A 27,789-nucleotide genomic window follows, 5' to 3' on the forward strand; every position below is an offset into this window, starting at 1 on the left:
ATCAATCCTCTCCTTTTTCGCATCCATTTTTGTCTATACATTCATTTCAATTATTTCCTTTCCAAGCGCTGTGCGCTCACAGACTCACTCAAGTCATTCATTAAAATGTCTCTTCCCATTCAACAACCCCAACCCAAATCCCCCCCACCACCGCCCCCAAAACAAATATCATGGACATGTAGTCAATGTCCCGGACTCCCTCTCCAATGGTGTGAAACCTGCCACAAACCCGCTAACAACATAGGCTGGAGAGGTACACGGTCATCTGCAGAGTGTGGCTGCCTGGTGCAGACACAATGGGTAAGCCTTGTTTTTGCAACAGCGTGTCATTCTTGTCATGGAAAGAAAAGACAGCGGAGCGGGAGAGAGGATGTTGATGTGTTGCCGTGTATTGAGGAGGAGATTGAGCCGCTAGTAGTTGATGTGAGCGGGTTTGGTAGTGGTTTAGATCTAAGTAATTAAGATTTTCAAAACTCGTATACTATTGATAGAGCGGTACGCAGTATGTTGAGAGCTCTCTAGTTTCCTTACAAGTGAGAAGAACTCCTGTAGACTGAAGCTTCCTCTTTGTTTCCCATTGCGACTTTAAGAGGTAAAGGGTGTGACAAAGATACTACATAAACACCAAAAAATTGCTGATTCCAGTCGAATTTATCGCATAACATAGTGACGACAAACTAATAATTATGCTACATGTCTGCCGCACCTGGCGTTTAAGTGCTTTCGAGAACTTAGTCCAACGAGTCAAAAGAAGACCGTCAGGCATGGCTGCTTTATATTTTCAATTTACAGAAAATGCTTCAACCAATCACAATCCTCCAACGATTGCACATCTTTGATGGTCTAGTGGTCATGATTTCCGCTTGTCAATTCACATTGCAAAGCGCGGGAGACCGGGGTTCGATTCCCCGTCAGAGAGAGTATATAATTCACTGAGTTCAAGATCCTTATTTTGCCTTTATTTCCTCTTCCCCTCCCCTCTCCTCTGTGGTCTTCAGAGGTTTGATCTTTGGCAGGTATTTCTTTTGCCTCATTCACGACAGGGATATTTAGTGGGGTTGCCCTGAGTTTTTTTCGTTGGGAATTTTAGCGAGGGTGGGGATTGTGGGGTAGGGAGCCCGGATCGTTGGGACGACGTGTGCATTTATTTGATCAGGGGTTGGGGAGTTTCTATGTCATGTGGTTAGATGGAAATTGAATGGGTGAGTGACATTTGTATGTAGGCTGACAATAATGTATTCTAGCGAAGAACATCTTGCAGGTTTAATATTTACGCGAAATCAATCTATTACTAGAATCCTTCATTCAATATTGTATTATACTAATTTACTATGTATTCTGTCTACATTATCGAATTTAGTCAAACTTCTCAGTTGGCGAGGCTTAGAGAAAGACCTAGGTTTTGAGTTGTAAGGTATTGTCAATACATCTACAAATTCGAGGGTAGGAAAGAATTATACCGGCGAGATGTACACACACATACAGAATGTGAAATTCAGTGGATGTGATCAACAGCTTAGAATTTCTGAAAGTAGACCAGTTTTCTCTCATTCTTGCTGCTATTTATTTCGATGTATTGTTTGAAGAGGTAACACCGTCATTCAAACTTCATATTGCCTTCCTTCGGTTACTGCTTCAGTGTCTTCTCAAATTCTAAATTTAGTTTTTGAGGGGTAGGAAATAGCTTGAGCTCACTCAAAAGTAACAAAGAACAGTTTGATCTTTGGCGAATTTGTCAAAGTGAGATCCGAGGCCCGACTCCTCGATGCATTGGGAACATGAAGTCTTTGTCTCAACCCGAAATCTGCCACGATATCCACGCACAAAGAGAAGCTCATACATAGCAATCCCAAAATGCCAAACCCATCCTCATCCAACATTCCCCCAACACCACCCAAAAACCACAAAAATGGGCTGCACATCCTCCAAACCCTCCGAATCCACCAAACCCTCCATCGACCTCGACAAACCCCTCCCCTCCCTCGGCAACCCCTCCTCACACTGGCACTGCATAAACGGCCACCGCATCGAGTATCTCGCACAAGAAAACGCCGGCACGTACTTTCCTGATTGCAGGGTATGCGGCGCCCACATGGCGGCCCCGACCGGAGGAGGTGAGGATATGGTGTAGATTTGCTGGCATTGTAGGACGCATGTGCGGACTCAGAGGGAGACGCCGCCGAAGGATATGGCGAGTTGTAGACTTAGGATGACGAGGGTACCGGCTGGGGATGTTTTCTTGAAGAAGTTGTGGGATATGGAGACGGAACGGTTTTGAGGTGGTGGGTTGGGACTCGGAGTTTAGAGTTTGGGTTTTGGGTGTAATACGTCGGTGTCGGTGTAATTTATGAGTTTTAGGTTTGGGAGTTTGGTGTAAGATTGCTTTTCAGCTATGGCGTTGTTGTTTCATGTCCTATTGCTTAGTGAAAAGCACCTTACTTCGCTGGCTTTTCAAGTAGTCTAATAATAAAACTCAATCTAATCTAACTGCTTGAACTCAAACTTCCACAATAGGACATTAATTGCATTTCTGACAGGTCTGTAAAAATTTCCGGGTAATCATTGTGAGCGTGTTTAGTTCTTTGGGTATGTGGCAAAGTTCAAGAGTAGTGGATGGAGATGATTTATGGCGTTTGTGGGTTGCAAAACCTGCTGTACTCTGGCACCGGACACTTCGTAATCACAGCACCATAAAATGAGTTTCCTTCGTTTCAATTCCAGTATTGAAAAAGTCGACTTCAACATTCTTTCTATCGACACTTGAGTTTTTAGCCCTCGTATGCATTTCACTAGTGGACTTTTGCAATTGGTAATGTCGAGAATTTAGACAGCCAGTTAAGGCCCACTTTCGAGGAAACCACAGGACACAGCCCGCGGTATTATTCATAGAAAATACCGCGGAAGCTCACCAAACCTAAAAGTCGGAGCTTAGTTCAAGTATTGGCAACTCGTCAAATAGTTAATTAGACTGATGATAGCATGGGCACACAGCTACTAACAGGTAAATCAATTTTAGCTCTTTCTATCCGAAAAAACAGACATTTTGGAATCGCGATGTGTGAAATTCATTATCATAATACATCATACGATTTTTTGAGACAATGTATACCGTGCCGCGCATTTGACTTTTCATGCTTCGGAAGAAACTGTTCACGCCAAGCTGTCATCCCCTGATCCCATCGGGTTTCTAAGGGGTGCTCGCTTACGCTTCCTCGATTTTGGGAGGTATTATTGGCCCTTTTTTCGACAAGTGAGCCGCCATTGGGTTATTTGGACGGATATATGGAAATAGATATAGAATGGCAGTCAATCTTGAGTATAATTGGCCGCTTGTTAGACGTGGTTCATGCACATTGGCCAGTAAAAAGTCGAGAAAGTTTGGAGCTCGGAATACTGGTGGAAGTACTCACGAGACGTGCATGGTATTGTCCAAAGGCTAGCTTTGGGTTATAAGCCATGGTAAAAAATTTATTCTCGTCTTCTCTCTCGTTCATCTGATTCTTCGTTGTCTAACGCAGTATCAACAACGGTTGTTGAAATCCGATCTTCGCCTCAACTCAAATCACGTCGAGTTCTGTCCCATTTGCTACTACCATTCCAAAGCAAGCTTGAAAGCCCCAGCTCAGAAAACAATTTGACAAAGACCCCCACAACCCCCAACAATGTCCGAGAAACAACCGCCAAAAATCGCTCCTTCATCGCCGCCTCCTCCTCCTCGCAGATTTAAAATGCCGCGCATGATGAATCCACTGGAAATGGCATATTGGTCTGTCTGTGGAATTCTGGAATGGATGCACAAGAAAGGTATTTGAGAGATGTGATAAGTCGATGCTGTATGTGTGAACTCCCTTTGCTGGGCTGGCGGCCTAGAATCAGCGACATAGATAGGGATGGCTAACCGTGGAATTATTACAGCGCGAAATTGGATGCAGACATTGAGAATAATGATATTCAATTGAGGAAAGGTTTATAATTGGGGGAGGATTCTTGACGCAAGATGTGCTTTTGGACGCTCTGAAAGGAAAGAAAGATGATCAGTTGGATTGAACTACTTTTGAGATTATCAGTCTTACAGAAAAGGGACAAGAATAGCTCTTTCATGCGCGGGGTCGAGCTTTCAGACAATCATCAGTTACTTTCTGGCGAAAGAGAATTTACTCGACATTTTGAACGATGTGTCTAGTGATATTTCAGTATTCAGACAAGTAAGCTTCCCATAATTTCTGTAAAGAGTATGTCGTGGGCACACGAAATAGATCATCGGCAACCTGTCGAGTTTCAAGAAGCAACTGCACTTAAATTTTCCATGTAACAACTTCAGCTGTTGTTCGTGTCCCAACGAAGGATAAGTAAACGCACAAGTAATCACGATGTAACATAACCTCCCCCTGAACTAGTGTTGGTGTCTAAGCGAGCTTACTCTCCCAGCAAATACGACCGCAAACTGAACACCTGATTGGAGTCAAGAATTAACTAGCGATTATTTACACGACACCCGCATAATGGTCGGCATTGTTCGATAAGAGTTCAGCTTTCATGAAGCTGAGTATCTTGTTCGTGACAAGCTTTTCACCGGGTCACTGACTGCCGGATTTGGTCGAACCGTAGCAAACGCGATATCTGTCTACATGTGGTATGGATTGGTAGTCGTACTCGTCGAATAGAAGCGCCAATCGATGTTCAAATTGAAAACTTGCTAATCCATTTTTGACAATGGTAGTTCTCGTATGCATTGGAAGTGAGCATGATGGAGATGATATTGGCCAATCCAACTGTGGGATCGTTCCCGACCAAATCATCACCACAAGTGTTTCAGCGCTTGAGCTTTTGTGGCTGCGTCGAATTTCACTCTTCTCGAATATAGTCCAGAGGCTTCCCACTTGAAAAAAGGCTACGAGATAATTTTCTACAAATTCTACATATTCTACACATGAGGTGAAATTTCACAATGTCTTCGACCAGCACTACCACTAAATCCGGTGCGATTATTACAGGTGCGGCCTCCGGTGTCGGCCTAGCACTCACCAAACATCTTTTAAATCAAGGGTGGAGAGTTGTCATGATGGACATCAATCTCGAAGGTCAAAAGATCGCAGAGGAGCTAGGAGAAGATGTCTTTTGGTTAAATGTCAATATTGCAACATGGACTGATGTAGTCAAGGCTTTTACCAAAGGTAAGTTGTTTACTTCCAATATTCCATATCAGAAGATCTGTTCTGATTTCCGCATAATAGCATTTGAATGGCATCAAAAAATAGCCTTCTTGGCTGCAAATGCAGGCATTAGCTCTGATATGACACTTCCATACGGAATCCTTTCTCCTGACCTCGATGAACTTTCTAAACCCCCAATACCAGTCATCGATGTAAATCTTCTGGGAACGTCCTATTGTATCAAAGTATTCTTGCATTTCATGCAGAAGAAAGAGAATCATGACACCGAGATGAATGTTAAAGGACGAATTGTTGTGACTAGCAGTGAGGCTGGATTATATGCTCTACCTCTGGATCCTCTATATTGTGCTAGTAAGCACGGCGTGAGTGACCTTCTTTGTTCTAGGAGTTATTAGTGACTAACAACTTCCACTAGTTGGTTGGCCTCGTTCGTTCGCTTGGTCCCGCCTATCTCTCCGCCTTTGGTATTACTGTGGTAATATTTTCGCTTATCACAAAAAACATTCATTAACACCTTCCAGAACACAATCAGCCCAGGATATATTCCAACACCACTCGTCGCATCTTTGATCCCAATCACTCCGATAGAATATGCCACACCAATGACCACAATACTCAATGCGTTCGATCGACTTCTGGCCAGCGACCAGAGTGGACAAGTGCTTGAAGCTTCGGGAGAACATCTGCACCTACGACCTCAGCCAGAATATCTCGATGATGTTTCGAAATGGGTCTGGGACGATGCTCCCGCATTTTGGACTGCTGCATTTACGAAGATGGCGACGGGCGAGTAAGTGATCATGAAAGTAGATGCCGTTGAATCCTCGCAGTTTCGGCCGTCTAAGTATTTCACATTCAACTTTGGTCTTTTGGTGAGATGTGTTTACTGTCGTTCTTTTTTCAACAGAGTCATCTAGCTAGCAGAACTGAATACTCACAACAGGAATGAAACAAATCACCTCATCATACCATGATTGGAACATATTCCTTCGATATGACCATGTTTAATAACTCTAACACTCTCTCGAAGTGTATTTTAAGCCTCAGCCTAAGCCCTTTCCTACTTTCTTTTCCATCAATCTATTAACTAAAACCTTTTGGAACAAACAAAGTACCACGATCGCACACTATAACGAAACGCTTACAAACTCTTCAGCATCTCTTACCATGTATCCACGAAAACGTTCGGTATTTACCCCAGAGCCGCCTGGCAGGGGAGGCCTTCAGGCTCACGCGGATATGATGGAGGAAAATAGACGCCATAGGGCGCAACAGCAGCTTATGTTTGATCGACAGCCGCTCCAGATGCCACAGCAAGTTATGCCCCGTCCACGTGCGGCAAGTGCTGCTTTGCATCCGCTACAAACCCAGTTTACAGGCCAGAATAGGCCATTCGAAATAGGAATTCGAAATGAGTCTTTGAGATCACCATATGCTAATACCGCACAAGGTTTCGCTCGGACAGCTATTGGACCAGCATATCATATGACCAATTCACCACAGCACTTTGCGAGTCAACCAGTGGCACTCAGATATCGTGCCAATCCAGCGAACTTACCAGGAATGGGGTTTGCTCAAAGACATGACGCCGCTGCCGCTATATACAGAAATGGGCTCAATGAACATCTTGGTCAACAGTACGACGATCGTGCAACCCAATTTGGATTACGCAGAAACTCTGGCTATTAGAAATTAAGGATATCAGTTTTTGGATAGTCACAACAGGAGAGGTAAAAAGAGATTAATAGGCTTTAAGGGTTATATTGAGAGGGTGGTAAATCAACTATGGATATCTAGGTATATCTTATTTGGGAATCATAAGAGATATTAGGAATCAACAAACCAGTGTGCCCATAATGAGATTTGATGAAAGTCATTCACACTTGTGAATCATTGTTAGTAGATAACCAAAATAGATATGGCTCGCCAAGTAAGCGCATTGGTATTGCACTTCAGCACTTGAGATTTAATTTATGTACATGCTGCATATAAGCTGATATGTTGAGGTGCTATGAAGTTATTGGACGGCTTTCCGACATGATAATTTAGTTAAACTGAGAGGGGTCGCAATTTTCCATTAGCCCACTCCTAGGTCCAAGCCGACCGGCATTAGGGATTTTGAGACTTTGTCAACGAAAGTCTTTCACTAGTGCGAGCTGGTTATCAGACATGTGGAAATGTTGTCTATTATTACTCGAAATAAAAGCTACTGGCATCTAATCGAGGTTTCGCGATGTGAGGTTCAGCCCTGGAGCTAGTGCTGATATTGTATACGAGACTTGCATTAGGGTGAGATAACATGCGGTAAAAAGTGACTAGTAAGTCATTTCAATGCTAACGCCCGTTCATACGCTTGCTTTAAATTCAGCATCAGCTTCAAGATCCTAGATACTCTCGATTGAGATGTTGGGAGATTTATTACCTATAAGACAGTGGTGTTCCACACCGCTGCATGCTGTGAGCCACTTTTTCCTAGTGATCGCCAAAATGCAACGATCAAGAAAATCCGCAATAGCCTTTGCTTCTTACATACTGATCGCTGCAATCTCATATTGTGGTGTAGTTGCAATCAACACGTATGTTAGCACTCTGACGCATGCCACGATTTTCTATTCTCTCCTTCTCTTGAACGGATACACAGCAGCAACCATTACATATCGTCTTTTTCTCAGCCCCTATGCGGCCTTTCCTGGCCCAAAACTAGCAGGAGCCACTTATTGGTACACATTCTATTATGATGCCATCAAAGGAGGACAGTACATGTACCAAATAGAGAAACTACACATGAAATATGGTAATCAATACTCAAGAGCCTGGAGCCCTCGTGGTTGGTAACTGTCGAAATAAACAGGCCCGGTTCTTCGAATCAGTCCCAATGAGCTTCATATCATCGATGCCGATTTCTACGATGTTTTGTTCTCTCAGTCCCGACGAAACAAAGCGCCGACATGGTCTCAGGCATTCGGCAACCCAGACTCTATCTTCGGAACCATTGACCACCACCAGCACCGAATTCGACGAGCACCACTGAACCCCTATTTCTCAAAAGGTTCAATAAGGACACTAGAGCCTTTAATCCGCGAAGATATATCTCGCTTAGTCTCAGTCTTTCGCGACTACCAAAAGACGAAGGAGCCGGTGCCGCTGAAAGCCGCCTTCGCTGCTCTCACGAGCGATATTGTTACTCAATTTTGTTTCATGATGCAAAGCGACTATATCGAAGCTGACGGATTCAACGTCATGGTGCTGAAAGCAGGTGAAGGCGCGACTGATGCGCTTCATGTTGTGTTGCAATTTCCGTGGCTTGTTTCATTACTCAAGCTCTTGCCAGATAGCATGATGGCGAGAATGCTTGGTCCAGGAATTGGCCTGCTACAGGACTTTCAACGTGTATGTGCTTTGAAGATTTCGTTTGAGCATTCTCACAATTTCTAACGTAGTTCTTTGTAGCATTTAGAACAACAAATCAGAGACATCCTCGGAAGTCGCGATGATTATCGAGTCGACGTCAAGCACAAAACAATCTTCCACGACATTTTAAATAGTAATCTACCAGAGCAGGACAAAAGCGCGAAGCGTCTTTCGGAGGAAGCGCAAACAATAGTCTCAGCCGGTACTGTCACGACGGCGACATCGCTTTCAGGTGCTTTTGTTTATCTGCTTCTGGATCCGCCGAGATTGCACACCTTGATGCAGGAATTGGAAAAGGCATTTCCGGAAATTTCTAAACCACCTACACATGCTCAACTTGAGAACTTGCCGTATCTGGTGAGAGTTTCAGCGCATACGTGATGAGGGATTATTTGTTAACTTGAGAGAACAGACAGCTGTGATCCAAGAGACACTTCGCCTGGGTTCCGGTGTTTCGTTTCGCTTAACACGAACAGCTCCAGATAAGACTCTACAATGCGGAGACTACGTAATCCCACCAAATGTAAGCCTATTATTCTCCCTTCATTAATTCGAAACCACTAAAGACTTCATGACAGATCAACATGAGCACTCACGCACCCCTCATCCACAACAACCCTTCACTTTTTCCCTCCCCATCGACTTTCAACCCAGAACGCTGGCTACCCGGTGGATCAGCAAACCCGAAATACCTCATTCCGTATTCTCGCGGTTCTAGACAGTGTTTGGGCATGCACCTGGCAAGCGCAGAGCTTTACATGACAATCGCGACTATCTTGCGCACATTTGTGCGAACCGAGGTAGGAGATGACGGTGCGATTATCGTTAAAGGCATGAGTCTTTGGGAAACTGATAGGAGGGATGTTGACATGATTGCGGATATTGGTCTGCCAAGATGTGAAAGAGGGAGAGGAAATGTCAGGGTTCTGTTAGGATGAGGTGAAGAAGTGTCTGACATTGCTTCGATTTTCCTGTCTACTTCTTGATTACGGGTATACTTGTCGGGATTGGTGTGGGTTGGGAAAAGGATTTACAGCTCGAGAAATACGATGTGGCTGCGATAATCAGATGTGATATGCCAAAAATCCATGATTGTGCATCCCGAGATCTTAATTGAAAGAGGAATTGAGAGCATAGTGTCTTCAAGACCGACTACTGAAACTGAATTGCTTAATTGATATACATACTTGATTAAGAAGTAAGATTTTAAGATATTAGGAGATTTTTAACAAAGAACAAGAAAATCTAAGGGTCTATACCACGCATTCTCCAAAACCGTTCAGACCCTCGAAAAGAAGCCCTTGCCGGAGACAAACTTTGCCACCAGCGCCCCCACAGCACCCACGAGTACCGCAGCACCACTGAAATAAGCAGCCTCAGAGAATCCACCGTATTTGGTTACAAGAGCACCGGTGATTGGTGGCCCAATCAATGCAGCGATCGAGTCGATGGCCATTCCCATTCCATAGTAAGTGCCATTATTTTTAGCATCCTCGGCTGCAGACATGAAGCAAACTGCCATCAAAGAAATGATAGCTCCCGAGAAGAATCCGTAAAGCGCGGAGAAAGCGATGATGGGAGCGTTGGTTTGTGCAGAAGGCCAGCAGAACATTAGAATCGCTGTGATTGTAGTGACCCCAAACAACATGTTGAAACGTCCGAGACGATCGGCTAGAATACCGCCAGCAGCTCGACCGAAGAATGAAGCACCGTTGAGTATGGCTGCCAGATATGCTGAGAGCTGAATGCTCATGCCGTGTTGGGCTGCGTATGACGGTAGATAGAAGAAAGGCGTAAATAGACCGAGTACAGCGAAGAACATGGCGCCGATGAGCGTTACGTATGGAAGCTCTTTGAAGGCAGCGGGTATCAGGAATTGTCCCTTTCGCGGTGGCAGTCTCGCCTTGACTGTCAAACAGGTTACCGCGAGACACGCAACCATGATGAAGCCTAATATTCGCACAGTCCAGCCGAAAGTAAGATTCGGATTCGCGAGCATCTTGCTGAGAGCGATGGGAAATACCACCCCTCCGACAGAGGACCCGGCAACGGATAGACCCAGCGCGGCGGCTCTCTTCTTTTGGAAGTACTGGCCAGCGGCAGCCATCACCGGACCAAGAATCATGCCCATTGAAAACCCTCCAAGTATACCTTGGGCCAGGACAAAGTGCCAAAGCTTCTTCGAGATACTAGTCATCATCACCGACAAAATATAAGTGAAGATCGCCGGATATATAACTTTCTCGCCATGTTGATCGAAAAGAGGGCCACTGAAGAGACCGCTTGCTAAAAGAATGAAGACGGAGATGGAACCGATCCAAGATATCGATGAAGGCGACTCATGTGAGAGTTGATGCGTTTCGTAATATTGTTGAAAGACACTAGAGTTGTCAGAGAACGCCCGTAGATGGAAGAGGGATTTTCTAGTCATCATGATTCACTTACCCAAAAGCATTCGCATATCCGAAAGTCGCAAATAACCCAAGTGACGCCCCGAGAACAACCAACCAAGCCCGGGCTCCTCCTTCAGGAAATTCATCCACAGCCTTCTCTTGATCAGGCATCCCAGCCTCGAGAGATGCTTTTGGCATTGGTTCGTGACGTTTCTCATCCTCAAGAGAAAACTCTGGGCTTCTCTCAACGCCAGACATGTCGAAAAATTGTTAAATTGGTGTAGGGACGTAAAATATCCTCCAGATGAAGTAAAAAGCAACGCCGCGATGCAAGAAGGTTAAAGACGACAGTAAAGCGACCGCCCAAACTCGATGGCAGGCTCCAATTTCCATGATGGCACTTCGCCTTATATCACAACTACTGCTGTCAATTCTTAACACCATTCTCGTCAAATTCAAGGCTCGCTCATTTCGATCATGCTCGGAGCTCGCCCAAAGGTATATGAAGCGAGGGCCGAAGGGGCGAGCAGCTTAAGCGAGACCTCCTGAACCTGTCAAAGAGCAGGCAACAAAAATATGGAGAAGACATCCGACGGACTATGGCCAGGCGGTAAAAACCAACATGGCAACTCAGCATACAAAAACGGTCCACTGAGCCCCTGAATTGACCGAATTCACCGTCGGTCATATCAGACACTGACGTGTAGATGCGCGAACGGACATTCTCAATAGAAATGAATCCTCAAATATAAGCCGATTCCTCTCGGTCTTTTCAATGGAACGTTCTCTTACTAGTCCTGACGGTATATTCAGATTATCGCTATCAATTTCCACCGGCGTGGTCGGTTTCTTGTTGTATCATGGATGGGACTGCACCAGTTGAGCCCGAAGCCGTAAAGGCGGCTCCATCACTGCGTAAGCGAAGAAGACCGGCCCTGTCCTGCGCAGAATGTCGAAGGAGGAAGATCAAATGCGATCGTAACATACCATGTGGCCCATGTAGACAAGCCAAGAGCGCGACATGCACCTACAGTCCGGAAGGGCTGGCGAGGAAAAGTCACGGAATTGGCCTTGCTAGTCCTGCTATGACCAATACTACACCTTCAGGTCCAGAGGGAGAATTCTTTACCGATCGAATAACGCATATTGTAAATGGCCCTGAGCCGTCTCCTCCGCCTACATTGAGTCACCCACCGAGTGAGCCTAGAAGTACATCGCCGTGTCAGTCAACGGCTAGTAGTCTCGGAGGACAAGATGTTCGAGGGCTTCTCAACCGAGTGCAAAAGCTAGAGGCTATGCTAGCGTCGACATCGATTGATGACAGGCATAAATCGACAAACATATTACAGGAGTCGTCCAAAGAGCTGCGGGGAAACTTATCAAAGACGAGGTGGTTTGGACCAAGTCACTGGATGCACGCATTCTCTCAAGTACGTCGTGAATCAACCCTATCAATGCCAATGCCTCTAACATTTACAGACTCGGAAGATTATATGCTTCGAGTTTAACATTGCTACTAGTCACAGTATTATTCTCACAGACAAGACAGCAGATAAAGAGCTCAACATCCTCATCGACAGGTGCAAAGCCATCGCCAGACTTATCAAAGCCGCTCAAGTACCACAATGGACCTTATGGGGGACGACATTCAAGCATTCCATCCCATCTCGCGAAGCGGCCGACAAATTAGTCGCAAATTACTTTCGCACCCATGAAGCAAATCACCGGGTCTTACACATCCCATCCTTCATGAAGGAGTACAACCAGTTCTTTGATTCTCCTCAGACTGCTAGCGCGGTATCGTCGGTCAAGGTAATGCTTGTCATGGCAATAGGAGTCTGCTTTTGTCAGAACGATGATTTCCATGCTTTGCGACACGATGCTACCCAGTGGATTTATGCTGCTCAGTCATGGCTGTCAAGTCCTAATGAGAAGGCAAAATTGCATATTTCCCTGATCCAAATTCAGTGTCTAACATTGATCGCACGACCGCTGTTCTCAATTAGCGGCGATCTTGTCTGGATTACACTTGGTACTGTCATAAGAACTGCCATTCAAATGGCTCTGCATCGCGATCCTAAGCATTTCCCTAGGATTTCTCCATTTCATGGAGAGATACGCCGTCGTCTCTGGGCCACGATTCTGGAGTTGAATGTTGTTACATCTCTGGAGACAGGCATGATCCCGATGATATCAGAAGATCAATACGACACCGAACATCCAGCCAACATCAACGACGAAGATATCTCCGAGTCTACAACCGAACGGCCAACTTCCAAGCCAACGGAAGTTTTCACGCAAACCTCAACTCAACTGTTGATACTACAATCTTTCACCACACGTCAACGAGTAGCGCAACTCATCAACGACATCCGTTTCGACCCATCTTACGACGAAGTCCTCCAAATCGGCACCACTCTCATGAAGCACTACAGAGACAACCACACTTTTCTAACAAAATGCTCTGAAGAGCCCACACAAGGTGCTCACAAGCCCTCCGTATTCCACCGCAAACTAGTCGACCTAAACACGCAACGCTTCCTCCTCGCCCTCCACCACCCCTTCGCCCTAAAAGCCCGCACCGACCCCCGCTTCTACTACTCGCATAAAGTCTACATCGAGTGCGCTTTAGCAGTGATGTCCTACCACGACACTAGCGAGCCATCATCCCCCCTCCTCAGCGACGGCAAAAACCAAGACGACTACACACGTCTCCGTCTCGCGTCCGGCGGCCACCTTAAAGATGTCATAGTCCACGCCGCGCTAGTCATCTACCTCGAGCTGATAATCCCTCTCGAAGAAGACCCCTCGTTGGCGTTCACGCAGGAACGCATGCCGCAACGCTCCCCGTTCCGGAAATTCCTCGTCGATACCCTCGAGCTATCGCGCGCACGTATGGAAACCTGCGAGACGAACATGAAAGGACATCTCGTGCTCAGTATCGCGCTCGCACACGTCGACGCCATGGAGCAGGGGCAGCCGAGTGAAGAACGGGTTATCAGCGCTGCGAGGGAGAGTTTGGTGCTTTGTGAACGATTACTGACGGAGCGGTTGCCGAAGTCGACGGAGACGAGTGTGTATGCGGGTGGACTGGAGGAGCAGCTTGCGTTTAGTCAGCAGGATGTCGATATGGCGATGCAGGATTGGGGGATGATGGATTATGATACGGGGGCGAATAATGATTATTGGTTGTGGCCGGCGTGGACGGAGGGTGCTGGGTTTATGAATGCTGGGAGAGCGGATAATGTACTTTAGATGGGTTGAATGATTTTGGCGTTAGGGGCTGGAGAAATATACCACTCAGTCGTTGTAGTAATATAAATTCTACTGGTTAATTATTACGCCTGGCCTATTTACTTCGCAAGTGAGTGGAGCACACGTGCTGCTACAGGATTCTTAGGACCTTGTCTAATACGTGAAAAGGAAGCACATCATTGTATCTTGGCAGAGGCGGAGACAAGCATAACTCCTAGGCAGAAGCAGGATTTGCACCGTCATTTATGAGCATCGGCCTGCTGACAACGTTCGTATTAAGCAGTTACCCATATGCACTTCGACGTCGCACACAAGCATTGTAGTACCAAGAACTTCTAGACAAAATGAACAAGTAAAACAAAATGTAACTTATTAATATAGATTTTGTATTTTAGATTCTTCAGCCAGCCGAAATCGAGCAGTCAGCCAGCATCATCCAATTACTCCAATCAACCATTAACTCCACTCCACACTGTCAACTCTTTCCAAAATCCATCAAACGCCATTTTATTATCTCCCCTGCCCCAACAACATTAACGCTTTGCTTCGACAGTCTCCTCAACATTCTTCACAGGACTATGTCTTGGTGTCTTATCCAACGCAACCATGACAGCCAATACCGCGACGACGCCGTTCAGCAGGAACAGCGGGATGAGGTTGTAGAGATTGCCTTTCATGATGATGAGCCAGTGGTTTAGGTAGTCTCTGTCGCGGTCCATCGTGAGGGGTAGTTCTAGGAGGGCTTTGGTCCATGTCTATTCACTAGGTTAGCTTTTGTTGTCCTCGTGATCTTGGGATGGAATCGTGATTTTGCAGATTGAGGGTTTCGATCGACATGATCCGAGTATCGAAAGAAGAAGAAAAAAGTACTTACTCCTGGCGTCCATTTGTCAAGTGGGTATGCTTGATGTTGATGCAGAGCCGCGATGGTTTTGTCGATATGCTTGCCTCTTAATTGACGAGTAACTTCGAAAAATGCACCAAGTGCAGACGTAGTAAGAAGAAACGAGAGGATGGTGAAGACTGTATAGACCCAAAATATTTTCGATGCGCCGACTGCATTAGATTTCATCTAATAATTGTCAGCATAAAATCACAAGCCAATTATATTCGGCGAACATACTCTGCGACGCCTTTCCATAAACCAAACACCAGATCCAACAAGACATATCAAAACGAGAGTAGTTCCAGCGGCACCATTACTCAAATGCCCCTCATTCGTACCCAGACCTTTTGGTTTAGCGTTGATGAGTATAACACTTCCAGATGTTTGGCCACGGAAAGGATATTCATTGGCGCCCGAACGATGAAGATATCCAACCATACTACTAAGAAGTGCCAATTCAATAGCCGCATCGATTCCGAGGACGATAAGCGCGATTCCGAGATAGCTTAGAAGCTCCATTTTTGCGATGTTGTGAGACGATCGAAATGGAGAAAGATGGAAAAGGTTTCAGAATATGACAGGTAGCAAGAAAGAAATGTAGTCAAAATTTTCACTGGTGAATATTGGGGTTCATGATCAGCTTATCATCGCTGCGCAATTTCTGTGCCACCCAACGCTCAATTTCAAATGTTTGTTTGCTCCTCGTAGCCTACCTGCCACCAACCTCTCGTATGGTCGGTTAAGTACAGTAAGCACCATCACCGTACCTGGGATTTTCTTATTTGGGCTGGGATTGCCGATTTCAGGTCGCTCTCATGGAATGAACAAGCGATGGAATGCAATGGTGATACCAATCGTGCAGACTGCGGTCCCCCGCAGGTATTGTTGATGGTGTTGTTGCTGTTGTTGGAAATTTGTTGCATGTGTGTGGGTGTACCAACAGGTGATTGATGTGGCTCTTTATTATTCGGCAGCAAATGATATTCCTTGAAAATGTTCGAACACTTTAATTGGGCGATAGGCTATTCTTGTTCTTGAGCGCTGCATATTTTGAAGTCTTCGGTCGTACAAGGCTACCACGTTGTAAATACCATATCGGCAGATTCTTCCGCACTTCGAATCCAAGTCTGACAGGACCCCAATAAGTTTCAAAACTCATTTTCTCCAAGAGAGCATGCTGGTGATGATCTTATCTGGATTCTGCAGCCTGCTGCACCGCTGGATCAGCCGCAGACTGTGCCTCCACAGCCCTATTCCAGCATGTGCAGAACTGAGGAGGCGCTTTTTAATCAACAAACCTTGGCAGTCGACTTGAACAAGCATTGCAAGCCTTTCTATTAATAAAAGAACTATTTCCAACGGGCCTTGGTATATCTGCACTAGAGCAATCCCATTAGATTCGAATAGGGCTCCATGTGCACACCCAGAAAGTATATCTTCATTTTCCATAAGCTGTCAAGCCCTTGCCAGCAGAGATTCGACTTGTCTTGCTTTGGTGAGGCGTGGTGAATTAATCATTCAAGTGCAGGTTGAGACGATTGATGTTGCTCTCCAAGAGCAACACGTGTTCTGTCCCCAAGCCCACCTCCACGTGATGCGGAAGCCCGAAATGGCTATCGCCGCCGGGAACGTGTGCCAAATATCCTAAAATGGATGCTGCCGAAAGGTCTAACCACTTTCGGGGTTCCGCCCAAGCTCTTGGGAACATTTACTTCACGACTCCGGATTCTCGCCTCCATCGTACACCCTCATTCCGATGTGTATATATGGGTGGAAAGCTTCTACATTTGTAATGGAGTGTCTTATTCCTCATTATCGTCTGCCCATATAGTTGTTGAGCACATTTCCCCCCAATGCAGGCCATTCGTCGAACAAAATTTCCGTTGGGTACTCCTTGCCTGAGTCGAGCATTGCATCAACACCGGTTGATGGGCACAGTATCTCAATCCAAAGAAGAGGGAGATATTTCATCTGTCTTTGTCTCGCTCTCTGGAAGAGCACCGCCACCTCTACCACAGCGATTTGCAGAAGTGAAGAAAGAGCTGGCTACAGGCCACGAAGAAAGATTGATAGCTAGCTGGACAGCATTGTTAAAAGACATTAAGAAAGAAAGCAGGGTCATTTCAACTACTGGACCAGCTATTATTCCCTCAATCAACTTTACGGATCTTGATTCTGATCTCACGGATTTCTATAAAAATCTAAGAAAAAGGGGAGTTGCCGTTGTACGAGGTGTGGTGCCAAAAGAGGAAGCACGTGCCTACAAGGAGGAAACGGAACAATATGTGAAAGCCAACCCATCAACAAAAGGTAGGAGCGTGTCTTATTGCCAGAAACAATGCTCACCCAAATTCAGCCTTTCCAAATGACAATCCATGTGTCTTTGAACTTTACTGGTCGCCAGCACAAATCAAAGCACGTGCACATCCCAACCTGCTCAAGGCACAGAGAGTCCTCATGAACGCATGGCATTCCAAAGATCGCAATGCGTTAATTTCAACTTCTACTCCCGTTTCTTATGCAGATCGACTCAGAATACGCCAGCCAGGTGATTCCGGCTTCGCTCTTGGCCCGCACACCGACGGCGGAAGTGTCGAGCGCTGGGAAAAGAATGGATATGGCATCAACGACGTTTACAAGCATATCTTTAATGGCAAATGGAAGAACTACGATCCATTCGAAGCAAGCTGTAGACTCCCAGCCGTCACTGATCTATACCAAGGAGCGGGAGCCTGCAGCATGTTCCGTATGTTTCAAGGATGGTTAAGCATGTCGAAAACAGGACCTGGCGAGGGAACACTTCAGGTAAATCCAATGCTTAAATTGACGACAGCTTATACTCTGCTACGACCCTTCTTCCGTGCTATTCAACCCTTGCCGTTTAAACCATCTGGTCGATCCGCTAAACGGTACCGCGAAACTGAGAATTGGGCCTTTGAGCCGAACTATACACCTGAGCTACAAGGTGCGGCTCTTGGAAATAGCCAGGAATTTAATGATATCTTGCATCCTCACTTACAACTTGCGAAGTCTATGGTGCATATTCCCGATATCGAGCCAGGAGATTATGTGGTATGGCATTGTGATTGTAAGTCGATAGTCAACGATTGACTCGATGTTTAACTAACCTTACCAAGCTATCCACGCCGTCGACAAAATCCATAAGGGCACAAGTGACTCCAGCGTGATGTACATTCCAGCATGTCCATTAACAGAGAACAACGCCCGATATCTCAGTCGCCAACGCGATGCTTTTCTTCAAGGCACGCCTGGCCCAGATTTTCCAGGCGGAAAGGGGGAGAGCGATCATGTGGGCAGACCAACACTCGATACGTTGAAATCAATTGCTGATACGACGGGACTGAAAGCTATGGGTTTCGCCAGATTCGAAGAGACTGCTGAGTCAAGTGCGGGGGAGAAAGCTGTTTTTGCGAAAGCGAATGAGATTCTGGGGTTGTAAAGATACTAATGATCTCCGTGTTTGTATTTTAACCTTGTACTTTAAAGCATTCCGACAAAATTCAAACCCTGTACTCCAACCTCGAACACACCAGGTATTTCCCTCATCCTTTCACGACCCCCCTTCAAAATCTCAACATTCAAACCCCAAACTCCACCCCGCACCCACTCAATTAAACAAAAACCACCACTTCGCCCTAAACCCCCTACTAACCCCCCAATCCCCCTCCACAAAGCTCCTCCCCCCTTTCCCGGATCACCAAACTCCCGCCCCCAACCCCATCAAACAGATCCGCCAGAAACTCCTCCGCGTTAAACACCGCCGCCCACGTAATCATCCGGTCTCGCAGCTTCGGGATCGGGAACCGGTCGATCCACCGGTAGTGTGCGGTGGAGAGTTGCGTGGAGGTTGGGCGGAGGGAAGGGGGCGTGTGCGGGAATGAGGGAGGGGTGGGGGAGAGGGCGTAGGAGGTGGAGCAGGTCAGGTTGAGGTAGGAGCCGTTGTGGAATAAGGCGGAGTAGATTGTTAGGGTGGGAGGGTGGAGGTGGATGTCGTCGCGGGGGAGGGGGGTGGCTTTGGTTGTGGTTAGGGATGTGAGTTGTGGTTTACTCGACGTGGTATTTTTGGTATTGGAGTCTTTTTCTGGGCGCGTTCGTTTCTTCACATCTTTCTTTCTCGAAACTGTAACCGATGAGATCTCATCTGTAGTTTCCGGGTCATTTTTCTGCGCTGCTTGTTCGGCGAGCCGTCTTCCTGTCACATGATTATGTCAGAATATGGACTCATATATCGAGGTTATAGGAGAGTGTATACTTACGTCTAGCTCTTTGAGCGAGTCGGTCCTGGATTTGTTTTCGCCTCTTTGGGTCGATCACGCCGTACCAATTGTCTTCTTCTTTTTCGACTTTTCGACCCATAGCGATTTTAGTCGTCTTGTTCGTTTTGTATGGCCTATCAAGAAATCCTTGAGAAGTCCAGATTGTGATACGGATTACTTTGTCGAGTTTGATGGACCCGCTTTGGTGATTGCAGCGATTTTGGTAGGTGTACCTCGGGTTTTTCCGCGATTCGGTAATGTTAACGCAATTAGAATGATATCGCGTATTCAATTGGAAGTATTCAAACAATAACCAACTTTCTTGTTTGTATAGTAATCTAGGGAGGTGGTGTTGTGGTTTAAAATGGGAATCTCAGGGGTGCTGACAAATAGAAAATGGCGTTAATTTCTGACATGAACCCCATTAAACCACCTGCTCTCGTTTACATACAACGCAACAACGCATCGCCGAACTTGCAACAAGAATTGCGAATCACAATTTTCGATGCCAATGCTACAAGACCAGATTAAGATGGATTATCCGTCAGAATGGGCAGCTTCTACCACGGTTCCAATTCTTCCAAGATGATAGGAGTTGGGCCAAGGCGTAATGCCCAGGCCCAAACGGAGTTGAATTTGTTGGTTGCGCTTAGTTTTCAAGAATTACCCGTATTCTTACACTTAAATGTACAAGGCTTACTGACAAGTCGAACACTTGACGACCATAATGGACGAGGAAACTCATTTTCTCATGGAGAAGAACCCCAGCACGTGATTCCAAAGACACGTGATACAGCGTACCTTCCTCGAAAGTGAAGGACGAGGAACGCGACTTCCAAGGTTGAACGTGTTGGGTTTCGAGGCCAGTAGCTGTTGAGCCATGACTGCAAATCCCTCCGACAATATTTCTTTCCTACCAGGAACACAACAACACATACCTGCGACGGGTTGGAGAAAATGGCCGATCCTAAGAACCTATGGTATGATATCCTGGACATCATATTCGGGTGTCGCACTTACCACCGTAGCACTTCTCAGAACGCAGCTGACTCTATCTGTCTAGATGTCGCTCCACGGAGACAAGAAGCTTACGACCATTTGTTATCCTCTTCCCCCAATGGCGCCGACTTCCTCTTTGGCGAACGGTTTACCAAATGTCTGAGCAGCATGAACGAAATGAACCAGATCACAACTTTGTATAAAATCACGCCAGCACGCGGCGTCGAAGAGTTTCGTCGCTTCATCTCCCTCAAGATATTTACCTCTGATAGCGATGCGAGGATCCTCAGTCCAACTTCTGCAATGGATACGCTTTGGCACGCCGCAATCTTGGACACGTACTTCTACGCCGAACTCCAAACTGCACTCGGATGTCTGCTACATCATCGGCCCTTCAAAAGCAGTAAAGAAGAGATTGATGCTAGAGCCACAAGACTGAGGGCGATGAAATCATTGTACAAAGCGTTCTTTTTGGAAGAACCTTTGGAATACGAAGAACCCAAAGCCGAACTCGCCTCAGTAAAACTTAAGCAAACCACAGTCAGTATCAAAGTTGTTTCCTTGAATGGAACTTCCGAAAACTTCACTATACAACCGTGGGCTTCCTTGGAATTTCTAAAGAAGGCTGTCGCGACCAGATTAGGAACGGAGCCGGATCGGATTCGGTTGTTTTACATAGGTAGGCAGTTTTTCTCGTCCCCAAATCTAGGACCTTGGGAAGAAGGACAGTTGATCCATTGCGTTCCAGAAATCAGAGGGTGCTAGATGGGGGATGTACAGCTCTGTGTTAAGCTGATATAGTTGTTCATTGGGGAAGCAATCGTGCGCACGGAACAGGCACCGACCCACTGGTAGAATTCAGCGACGACTAACGTTGGAACATGATTTCATGACGATATAATTGAGAGACGTTACTTTGCTACAATCCATAAATACAAATCAGCCTTGATCAGAAAGATGAATATATTGACAACGGACTAGAGAGAGTAGAAGAACGGGGAACGGCGTCGGGATGGGAGTTTATACCATTTAGGTGTACTGATGGCTGTGTATAATATATTTCAAAAATCGCAATAATACCTGCTACAACGGCCTAAGCAGCTGAGATGTGCCCTTCAATCACTGCGACTCATTAACTGTACCTCAGAAGATGCATTTGCTTAACAAAAGCTACGTGTTCATCTTCTTGACACACGGTCTGACATGTATTATGCAGCATTGAACACCGTAACTTTGTGACATGTAGGTCCAGATAATCGGCATCTCATTCCTTGGACATTCTTACTGGAGCACTTACCTCCATCCACAAGTGATACTCCTTGTTACCATGAAAATACAATATCACTGCGATGGCGAGACTTTAATTGCGACATGTATAGATCCTGGCTCATCTGACAAAATGTGCAGTCTTTTCCCTGCTTGAGGTGACGGCTTCACCTTTGAGTTAGGATCCTGGTCTCGATCTACTTTTCTCGGCAGCTTGAGGAGTTCTTTATATGAAACTTCTTCTTCGGAACTTCCGCGTTCTTCCATCCTACATCAACACCATTAAGTTGATTGCCACGGCAGGATCTCGACAAGATGGCGAGCTCTAGCAATAAGACTGTCAACAATTACAAGGAATATTACGGTATGTTTACGAAACCAGATCTCGCTCGAAATCGTTAAGAATGTTAATTTATTTCACAGATCTAACTGAACAACAACGCAAAGCTTACGTTCTACTTCTCTCCGGCTGCCCGAAGGGTATTGAATTTCTATTCAGCAGTAATTTCAACACGACCATGAATGCCATAGCTTTCGATGCCAAGATCACAACCAAGTTTGGTGTTCATATTGAACGTGCCATCGAGGAGTTCCGCCGTTTCATTGCCTTGAAATTCTTTTTCAAAAACACGGAGTCACAACTTCTGAGCCCCACCACTCTGATCGAGAGCCTCTGGCAGAGTGCTGTATTGCACACCCAATTCTACGCCAAACTGCAAACAGCACTTCGTCAAAGAATTCACCATCGACCAGTCGGCGTTGGCGACATGGAAACCGCTGCAAGATCAAAGAGCATGGCCACTACACAAGTGCTGTTCAGAAATTATTTCAGGGAGGAGTGTCTTGCAAAGTCCATGCGAATGGACAAGTTCGGGAAATCAATTGTATTCGAATGCTACGATGACAAAGGTCGGACCAAGAATATTCGTACAACCACTAGCACCACAGTTCTAGATTTTCTGCAAACGGCGGTGTCACCTTTGAAATTGTCGGGTGCAAAACTTCACCATGAATACGAAGTGTTGGAGCTTGACCGCACACTAGGCGAATGCGGAATCAAGAACAAGGCTTATGTATATGTCACTGTGGATGAATCGTTCGACTGAAGATTTGGAAACTCAATGAGTCTACAGGATGTAAAGATTGTGGTCTAAGTGAGCTGGAGAGTGCTTCTATAAGTGTGTGGCTGTAAACATGAGGAATTAGCACGTGCAGAATAGGCTTTTGATGTCGGCTTTGCTAGGAAGCATAGCTATGTTTATCAGAATGCTAAAGTCGTTACTGCAACATCTTTCCAAGAAAAGAGTCTTGTGACTTTTCATCGCCATAGTATCTCTTCTGCTGCCACATGACTGTTTAAAAACAAGTGAAGTTCGAAGCCGCACTGATACGCAGCATATCTCAAACGATCTCGACTCGAATGCTCTCTGCTCAAAATTTGCATTGATAATTTTAACCTGCAACTCAGTATACACAAGTTCCAAGTGTATTTCTTCAGTCACATTCAGAGCGTAGTGCCTGTCGCAAGGATCCCTACCTTTGAACATCACTCAATCTCTAAAACTAGGCGGTTCTGATTTTATTACTGTAATCACATTTCTCGAAAGCCGCCTTGACTATCAGCTCTCATATTCTTTTGTAGCCTTTGTTTATGTATTCGTCATGTATGGCTGGATTTATTGCTTTTTAAAAGATTTCGGCTAGCAGGAAATCGATATCCAATTCCTGATTAGCGTCAAGTGTTGTCTGGGTAGATAAGTGAGAGTATCAATAATCAACCTCGCTTAACACATGAAATCATTGTTGGTAGAATTCTGCTGATAATGAATACATGGAACTAGTTTTCATTGCTCACTTTTACTGTTACTTCTGAGTCTTGAAGTTGACTGTGATAAGCTGTGCAGTAACTGGTTTGAATCTTATCATCATGGCGGATTGAAGGGCGCGGAGTCTCTTCGATTTTAATTGTATGAGTTTGTTTTCGTTGCCAACCACGTACATTTTCAGCATACTGACGTGCAGTATAAAATAATGGTTTTATCCTCTTGCTATACATAACAGTGTATAGATACATTTTACTTCGGTGTCAGCTGTTTACTGCGTTGTGTCTGCCTCGCTTAGCAACATTTCCTCGAGATTTCTCAACACACATGTCTGAAAAGTAGTGCACCACACCAGGGGGATAAGGACGTTTGCGAATGCTGCTGAACTGGAATTTGAATTGCCCATAATTGATATTCTACTGTGATTGATCCAAAATACATTCTAGTGTTGTCTTAAATTTATGTGTTTTGCTTTCGGCTTTGCCAGTACCGATTCTGTAAACCAAACGGAAAAACGAACGAAAATCATTTTCTTTCAACGTATTAGTATAGTATTGTATTTGTACATGTCCAGATAGATTCTAATCTGTCTTGGGTTTCTTCCCTTTCAGCTCTGCCAAGTTAATCTTGTGCGCTTCAGCCGCATCTCAATCAATTGGTCGGCGTGTATGTCTAGGCCAGGCAGCATCCCCGCTTCAGGGGCTGTGCGAGAAACAAGCACCTTGAAATGCGAAGCACATCCCCTTTTAGCCATCACGAAATAAATGTTTAAGCTGAGTTGTCGATAAAATTTCATAGGGTTTCTAGCCTTTTCTTTTTACATCGAAATGCACGTTTGAACAGCTTAGGCTAAGAGCTGCGTCTTCAATACTACTCATTATTATCATTTCCTTTTATCGTTCCAAGCGCTGGAACGGGGGTTCATGGCTCAAGAAACAGTCTCATGGCAAAACAACGAAGGCAGAGGTACTTGGGACATAATTTCCAGCTGCGTTTTGACGTTGATTCTGTGTGTCTGGACAGCACTCCATTTGAATGTACCAAAACAGAACGCTAGCCTTTGGCATAGGTTTAGAACGAAAGCCTTGTGGGTTGTTGTTGGCATCTTTGCGCCAGAAGTGGTTGTTTATATAGCATGGGTCCAATATTCGTCGGCAAAATACTTGCTGAAGGAAATCCAAGCTCTGGAAGCGGATGGTACAAATCTTGCAACCCAGAAATCTAGACCTCAGGTAGGCCATGAAGACATAGAGGTAAGATATATCCTTTATGGCGTCAAGTCTATCTCGCTGATTGATAATGACAGGCTACTGCACCTCATGTATATGTACCAAGAAAGCATAAGTGGACAATGTCCCATTGCTTTTTCGCTGGTATGGGCGGGTTTGCATTTGATAGTGACCTCGACAACGGTGGACAGGAATTTATTCAAGGATCTCCAAGTCTACGCTTCACCTCTCACGCAATTCTCGCTCTAGCAAGACTCGACAAGCTTCCAAATGTTTCTACTGAGGAAATCAGCGACAAGAGCAAAGCCGATGGGCTCGCAAAATGCTTAGTGTGCTTGCAAGCAAGTTGGATGCTGCTGCAAACCTTGGGACGTCTTATTGCAGGACTCCCGATTACTTTGTTGGAAATAAATACCGTTGGACATTGCTTGTGTGTTTTGGCTATCTATCTTATATGGTGGAATAAGCCCTTACATGTTCTCGAGCCAATCACACTAACGGGAGAGTTCATGAGAGGATTCACAAGCTATGCATTTATGCGAAGTGAAATGCACGAAGAGACTATGGGGAATGTTTCCGATGTCTGGCGCGACAAGAAGGCGAAATACAGAAACGAAGTTGTTTTTCGTACTGAAACAGAGCGCCTACAATATGTGGAATGGGAATATGATCTAGAGGGTGAACATCCCGGTAAATACAACCCTCTCTTTTTGATTACCCAAGGCATGTTCCTTTACTCTTGCTAACAAGAATCAGTTCCTTCTGACCCAACTGCCTGGATGAACTGGCAACATCAAGATACTTGGAAAGGGGAAATACGTAAAAACTATAAGATACTACCAAATAGTTACGCGAAGCACTTCCCGCCCGGCGGTCTCGTTCTCGCGCTGGGAGAAATGATCCCCGGAATCGATTTCACGCTGAAAGGGTTTGTTGTGGACACTTTCAAAGATAGGCACGAGAACAGAAAAAAAGAAAACGGAGTCGAGCCATGGTTGTCCCCTCATCGAAGATTCGTCATCAACTTATCACGAACTGATCTGGCGCGTTGGAAGCTGGCATCGGATTTCTTGGGTGCCAACGGAGGGGGTGAAATATTCGAGGATACACGATACAATATCCGAAATTATATAACGACAGAGGTGCCTGACTTCGCATGGACATATTCAGAATACTATGTATTACATTCGAGTGGCGACCATGATATTGTTATTCGACTGGCTACGGCTTCAGCAGCCTACGGAGGACTTCATCTTAGCTCTTGGAAAGCGTACTTTCCCACAGTCGTCGAAAGATGGCTCTGGATGTCGAGTTGTTTCTTCATAGCCGCATTTGGCTGCGTACCTATTACGCTTGATCTGGCTGACAATCTGTTATCTGCTTTCAAAAAGAGCTTTCCAGGATTCAGCAAGGAATTTGGGAAAGTGACAAAAAAGGTTAATGACTGGGGAGGTGACTATTTAATTATGATTGGTATTGTAATTCCTTGTATCGCATATTGTTTTGCGAGAGGTTTTATAGTGGTGGATTCCTTTGTAGCTCTTCGGAAGCTGCCTTTAGCTTATTATGATACCCCGGTTTGGAGCAATTATATACCACATTTATAGATAGATAGATTTATATATACATGCAGATAGAAGCTCATAATAAGAAGAGAGTGCGATTAATTTCAAAGAAGCAGTATTTCCTATGGTCGGTGATAGGCGCAAAAAAAAATTACAAGTAAAGACTGGACACGCCATTGGATTCAGGATAACTAAAGCTAGGATCTGGCTGTACACCCAGATATTCTAGTACACTTTTCAAAGGGTTTAAAGTTTGATATGAAAAGCCATCATAGGTACAGATACCGTCTTCTCGCACACATGCTGGTAGAGATTGTCATAGAACTACAACGTGCAAGACTTGAATTGAAACAGAAATGACTTACATTCCTTCACGCGTTCCCAATTAACGAAACACCAGAAAATCTGACATGATTTCATATGCCGTCAAATTAATTACCAAGGGTCCATAATACAAGTTTTACCCGATAGCCATCCCATCAACGCCATGTCTTGAGCTGTAAACCAACGCCGAATTTTGCAATTACCATCCGCCTCGAAAGCCTCTTCCCCGTCCTCGGAATCCACCACCCCTTCCACCTCTACCTCCAAACCCTCTACCACCACCAAAGCCACCATCACCATAACCTCCGTCATAGCCTCCTCTCGAACCAGCGTTGTCTCCATCGTCTTGCATGGGTCGAACTCTGCCTCGTAGCTCTTTCGGGAAAGCTTCATATGTTTTCCGCATCTGCGCATATCCCAAGTGCATTTTTCCGTAGAAATGGTCTGCCAAACGTCTGTCGTTATCGAGACGACTGAGATACGCCCCACATACATCGCAGACTTGAAGTTTCTGATGTCCACTCGGGCCACTGGTATCTGATAATGCCTTCAATTCTCTTTCCTTGTCGCCTTTTGTCTGCATTGCCTGTCGTATCCTGAAGAACTCTTCATATGCGCGCGAGACTTCCGACTGCTCCCCAAGAATCTCAATTTCCAACAGTCCAGTTTCTATACTCTTATTCAGGTCTGAAATCTGCTTCAGTAATGCGTTCGTCTGTCGTATTTCATCCGGTGTCTTCTCCAGCCTTCGTTGCGCTACATCGATTCGCCGATTGCACTCGTCGATATATTTATGTAGATCTCGCATGTAATCGTATTCGAAGCCCCATTTCTGCTTTTCCGTCGCCGACGCAGCTTCGTATTCCGTCTTCAAAGGTTCCGAGTGGACTTTAGGACATGGCCCCAGATCTTGTTTGGTGTTCGTAAACAAATCGTGCGGACATGTGCCAGCAAGGAATGAACGGCATACTTTCGGGTCCGTAATTGAGAGTTGCGCTGCACGAGATGAAGCTCCTGCTCCCATGAGCTGCTCTACAGAATTATATTAGCATGGTTCCAAGCATTTAAAGCAGACAGCGCGCAGAATGCGCGATTCGAGAATAATGACCCAGCGCACTCAATGAGCAATCGCAAAGAACATACCCAACAGCTTCCTCTGTTCGGCCGCCATGGTTAAAAATTCGCGT

The 27,789-nt window shown here is 45.4% G+C and overlaps 11 protein-coding genes across 11 annotated transcripts; 7 read left to right on the forward strand and 4 right to left on the reverse strand.

The window, feature by feature from the left end:
- Positions 1-4,948: 4,948 nt before the first annotated feature.
- GLAREA_02265 (NAD(P)-binding Rossmann-fold containing protein) lies at positions 4,949-6,863 on the forward strand (the record flags this gene model as incomplete). The annotated part of the gene is made up of 5 exons (XM_008089481.1): positions 4,949-5,174; positions 5,235-5,536; positions 5,590-5,649; positions 5,696-5,964; positions 6,287-6,863. 5 exons carry the CDS (start codon positions 4,949-4,951, stop codon positions 6,861-6,863), a joined length of 1,434 nt encoding a protein of 477 aa, XP_008087672.1.
- A 798-nt stretch (positions 6,864-7,661) lies between these two features.
- Positions 7,662-9,523, forward strand: GLAREA_02266 (Cytochrome P450; the record flags this gene model as incomplete). Its single annotated transcript, XM_008089482.1, has 5 exons — positions 7,662-7,968; positions 8,026-8,564; positions 8,625-8,942; positions 8,998-9,108; positions 9,164-9,523. The coding sequence occupies 5 exons, from the start codon at positions 7,662-7,664 to the stop codon at positions 9,521-9,523; spliced, it is 1,635 nt and encodes a 544-aa protein (XP_008087673.1).
- A 341-nt stretch (positions 9,524-9,864) lies between these two features.
- GLAREA_02267 (MFS general substrate transporter) lies at positions 9,865-11,236 on the reverse strand (the record flags this gene model as incomplete). Its single annotated transcript, XM_008089483.1, has 2 exons — positions 9,865-10,966; positions 11,031-11,236. The coding sequence occupies 2 exons, from the start codon at positions 11,234-11,236 to the stop codon at positions 9,865-9,867; spliced, it is 1,308 nt and encodes a 435-aa protein (XP_008087674.1).
- Positions 11,237-11,838: 602 nt separating this feature from the next.
- Positions 11,839-14,233, forward strand: GLAREA_02268 (Zn2/Cys6 DNA-binding protein; the record flags this gene model as incomplete). Its single annotated transcript, XM_008089484.1, has 2 exons — positions 11,839-12,408; positions 12,458-14,233. The coding sequence occupies 2 exons, from the start codon at positions 11,839-11,841 to the stop codon at positions 14,231-14,233; spliced, it is 2,346 nt and encodes a 781-aa protein (XP_008087675.1).
- A 533-nt stretch (positions 14,234-14,766) lies between these two features.
- GLAREA_02269 (uncharacterized protein) lies at positions 14,767-15,638 on the reverse strand (the record flags this gene model as incomplete). Its single annotated transcript, XM_008089485.1, has 3 exons — positions 14,767-14,988; positions 15,108-15,305; positions 15,357-15,638. 3 exons carry the CDS (start codon positions 15,636-15,638, stop codon positions 14,767-14,769), a joined length of 702 nt encoding a protein of 233 aa, XP_008087676.1.
- A 1,334-nt stretch (positions 15,639-16,972) lies between these two features.
- Positions 16,973-18,579, forward strand: GLAREA_02270 (Clavaminate synthase-like protein; the record flags this gene model as incomplete). The annotated part of the gene is made up of 3 exons (XM_008089486.1): positions 16,973-17,429; positions 17,476-18,207; positions 18,257-18,579. The coding sequence occupies 3 exons, from the start codon at positions 16,973-16,975 to the stop codon at positions 18,577-18,579; spliced, it is 1,512 nt and encodes a 503-aa protein (XP_008087677.1).
- Positions 18,580-18,787: 208 nt separating this feature from the next.
- Positions 18,788-19,496, reverse strand: GLAREA_02271 (uncharacterized protein; the record flags this gene model as incomplete). Its single annotated transcript, XM_008089487.1, has 2 exons — positions 18,788-19,332; positions 19,397-19,496. 2 exons carry the CDS (start codon positions 19,494-19,496, stop codon positions 18,788-18,790), a joined length of 645 nt encoding a protein of 214 aa, XP_008087678.1.
- Positions 19,497-20,353: 857 nt separating this feature from the next.
- GLAREA_02272 (Ubiquitin-like protein) lies at positions 20,354-21,160 on the forward strand (the record flags this gene model as incomplete). Its single annotated transcript, XM_008089488.1, has 1 exon — positions 20,354-21,160. The coding sequence occupies one exon, from the start codon at positions 20,354-20,356 to the stop codon at positions 21,158-21,160; it is 807 nt and encodes a 268-aa protein (XP_008087679.1).
- Positions 21,161-21,976: 816 nt separating this feature from the next.
- Positions 21,977-22,767, forward strand: GLAREA_02273 (uncharacterized protein; the record flags this gene model as incomplete). Its single annotated transcript, XM_008089489.1, has 2 exons — positions 21,977-22,025; positions 22,085-22,767. The coding sequence occupies 2 exons, from the start codon at positions 21,977-21,979 to the stop codon at positions 22,765-22,767; spliced, it is 732 nt and encodes a 243-aa protein (XP_008087680.1).
- A 1,640-nt stretch (positions 22,768-24,407) lies between these two features.
- On the forward strand, positions 24,408-26,320 carry GLAREA_02274 (uncharacterized protein; the record flags this gene model as incomplete). The annotated part of the gene is made up of 3 exons (XM_008089490.1): positions 24,408-24,737; positions 24,791-25,403; positions 25,470-26,320. 3 exons carry the CDS (start codon positions 24,408-24,410, stop codon positions 26,318-26,320), a joined length of 1,794 nt encoding a protein of 597 aa, XP_008087681.1.
- Positions 26,321-26,801: 481 nt separating this feature from the next.
- Positions 26,802-27,773, reverse strand: GLAREA_02275 (uncharacterized protein; the record flags this gene model as incomplete). The annotated part of the gene is made up of 2 exons (XM_008089491.1): positions 26,802-27,634; positions 27,746-27,773. The coding sequence occupies 2 exons, from the start codon at positions 27,771-27,773 to the stop codon at positions 26,802-26,804; spliced, it is 861 nt and encodes a 286-aa protein (XP_008087682.1).
- Positions 27,774-27,789: the final 16 nt, after the last annotated feature.

Source organism: Glarea lozoyensis, assembly GCF_000409485.1.
Source record: "Glarea lozoyensis ATCC 20868 chromosome Unknown GLAREA7, whole genome shotgun sequence".
Lineage (NCBI taxonomy): Eukaryota > Fungi > Ascomycota > Leotiomycetes > Helotiales > Helotiaceae > Glarea > Glarea lozoyensis.